The 3,141-nt window shown below is 42.9% G+C and overlaps 1 protein-coding gene across 1 annotated transcript; it reads left to right on the forward strand.

The window, feature by feature from the left end:
* Positions 1-2,056: 2,056 nt before the first annotated feature.
* LOC147448929 (TPD1 protein homolog 1B-like) lies at positions 2,057-2,578 on the forward strand. Its single transcript, XM_086522484.1, has one exon. The coding sequence runs from the start codon at positions 2,057-2,059 to the stop codon at positions 2,576-2,578; it is 522 nt and encodes a 173-aa protein (XP_086378610.1).
* Positions 2,579-3,141: the final 563 nt, after the last annotated feature.

A 3,141-nucleotide genomic window follows, 5' to 3' on the forward strand; every position in this document is an offset into this window, starting at 1 on the left:
TTGGAGTGGGAATGGTTAGCAAAAAGGATTGGTAAGCAGTGAAGCACATCTTGAGATATGTGGAGGGTATGATAGACGACTGCTTATGCTTTGGGAGTAGTAATGCATCCATTGTGGATTACATAGAAGTGGATTATGCGGGTTGTCTGGATAGTCAAATATCCACCTCTGGCTATGTTTTCCTTTTTCCTAGAGTAACCGTGTCATCATGGAGATCATGTCCCTAAGACTATATGTCATCTTCCGCCACCACAGAGACAAAGTATGTGGCAATTTCTGATGCTACCAAGGAAGCTGTGTGATTAGGTCACCTTGTGGGAGAACTTGACATCACTCAAACTCTACTGTTGTATTGTGATAGTTAGAGTGTCATTACATTAGAGAAGAACCCCTTGTTCACTCTATGTCAAACACATAGAAGTCTGTTATCATGTGATACACGATATATTGGGTACGAAGCGCATGGAGCTAGTCAAGGTTCATATGGATGACAACCCTGTGGATGATCTCACAAAGAGACTACCCTCATAGCAGTCTTCACATTGCATGGACATAATGGGTGTACGGTGACACCACTTGGATGCTTTATGGTTGTACAAGTTGTACATACATAGGCCTCTTGGGCCATGTCGGTGCTCAAGGGAGAAAGATTAGGGTTTGTGCGAGCTGGTTGGATATCCATCACACTGACCGTACCAACCTTCTCCCTATTTATTGGTAATACATTTCAATAACGAATAGTGAGGCATTTCAATCCTAAGTGAAATCTCAACCCAAAACTCTATATGTTCTCCTTCCTCGCACACCACACCAAGTAGGCACACATTCGTGCACACACTCTTCACAATTATGCATCTAAGGTGGCATATGGGATTGTCTTTCTACTCAAGGCTTTTGGAAAGTGCTTAAACCTTTTGGAATCTCACTTTTTGGTCCTAGAGTCTCTCGAAGAAAGACCATACTGTTTCCCTAACATTGACAACGAAGCAACAAGCCTTACACTTCAAGATTTTTAAGATAGTATCTAGAACTTTGAAGTACTCATAAGGAGCTTTTTTGAGGTTGTTTTTTAAAATATTGTAGTTTTTATCAAATTACATGTAAGCTTCTAGTGGGTGTTCATGCCCCTTGACCAATGGGTTGGGTTTTCCCTCCATTCTTGTAGTGTCATTGCTCCAATAGAAACTAGCCACACTATGTAGATCCCTTTTCATGAATGGTTTAGTACATATGAGTCTCATCGAGGTTACATAGGACATGGCTAATAATTTATAGTCACACGAAGCAAATGCATTGGCACCTTTTTGAAATGACTATGTCTCACGAATGGTCACATATGCATCATTTATTGCCTTCTAATAAGTAGCTTGCAAGTCCTTTTTGTAGCTATGCCAATTTTTGTATGGTTGTACCATAACATGTTATTGACAGTAGGTGCGCGCATCTACACACTTTAGATTGAGTATATGGGACCAGAGAAATGCAGACAATGAGTGTTGGCTAGGGCCATAACAACCTTCATAAGATGTTAGAGGGTTGTCACAATGTCAATAAGGTGGTGGGCCCAAGCATGCTGATCTCTCTCTCTCTCTCTCTCTCTCCCTCTCTCTCTCTCTCTCTCTCTCTCTCTCTCTCTCTCTCTCACACACACACACACACACACACACACACACACACACACACACACACACACAATGTGCCGATCTTAACAAAGTGCACAAATGAAACCGAGACACTTGAATAATTGAATTCTCAAGGACAAAAATCCACTCTTATGACTGTTTCACCGTTTCTTTCTTTCTTGATGTGGTGGCCTCTTTGAAGTTCATAAATCTTGATCGAGAATAAGAGGGAAAGGAATAGCTCCGGAGGCCTGCATTATGAGGAAAATAGTGTAAAAATATTAAAAATTAGCTCAAATTCTGCAAGTTTCGGAAATTATAATTTCTGGCCGGGTCTATATATATGGGAACTGAGAGTTTGTAGGGCAAAATAAGTAGTGCAATAGAAAATTTGGGTGAGCTTTTGTATAAACACCACGATTAGATCAGGAGCTATGGTCATGATGCAGCGAGGATCATCAGAAGGCCATCACTGCAACATCTTCTGGGTTAATGTGGTGCTTGTGGCAATGTTTCTGTGCCCTAATTTGCAGATTGCCGTCGCCAATAACGCGACTGTTGCAGGTAACGCTATATTGCAGCCGCATAAAGTTCATGTCGCCGTCTCTGCATCGACGGCTACAAGCGGTGGCTGTAGAAAGCTACTTGCAGTACAAGCGCAGTGCAAGGCAGAGGAGGACATCGTTCTGTTGCAGGGACCCGTAGGCCCCTCCGAATTCTTGGTGCAGATGATCAACACGTGTATCGATGGCTGCTCCTCCCGTGACATTCATGTCTCGTGCGGCGCGTTTGGGTCGGACAGCTTCGTCAATCCGGCGCTGTTCAATCGGGTAGCCTTGAACGACTGTGTTGTGAAGGCCGGTGGTGCACTAGCACCGAGCGAGGGCATCACCTTTCGCTACGTCAGCGCTGTGGAATTCCCCCTCTCCGTCGCCTCTGCCACCATGCTGTGCTGATTGTCATTAGCAACTCATTCATTTGTCTCTTTACTCGTCAACTTTTGGAACCATCACGTCCTTGACCTGACCTTTTGGCTCATGTTAGTAAAATGTTATCTCTTGGGAGGAAGTGCACTCATTCTTTTCACTTCGTACTCAAAATTTGGAATCATTGAGAAGTGTATACAAGCTGTTGCTTCAAGCACTTCTTGCATTTGGTCTGTTGCCTCAACTAGTGCTTGGAATTCATCCATTTTAAGTTATCCACAAGAAGTTAAATTGGACAAATTCTCACAATAATTCCCACCTTGTGACTTACCTCAACATCATGAGATTCTTTGAGGAAGGCACCAGATACCTAGCTAGGTACGATTGGAGGTAGGGGACTTTTGGCCCAGTGGTCCCCTACCCCCAATCGTACCTAGCTAGGTATGCGGTCCCTCTTGAGCAGAAGCTCATTATGTTATGCATTGAATGAAAAACACTGATGAAAAAGACTCCGTTTTCCTACATGAGAAAATTTCTAAATCTTCTTGTGTTAGTTTTCCCTTGGATATACCTTGTAAAAATCACTCAAATAT

Source organism: Adiantum capillus-veneris, chromosome 10 (assembly GCF_014529385.1).
Source record: "Adiantum capillus-veneris isolate H3 chromosome 10, ASM1452938v2, whole genome shotgun sequence".
Lineage (NCBI taxonomy): Eukaryota > Viridiplantae > Streptophyta > Polypodiopsida > Polypodiales > Pteridaceae > Adiantum > Adiantum capillus-veneris.

Bases quoted from the DNA above. Each gene is read 5' to 3' on its own strand.
- LOC147448929 (XM_086522484.1), top strand. From the start codon at position 2,057: ATGGTCATGATGCAGCGAGGATCATCAGAAGGCCATCACTGCAACATC.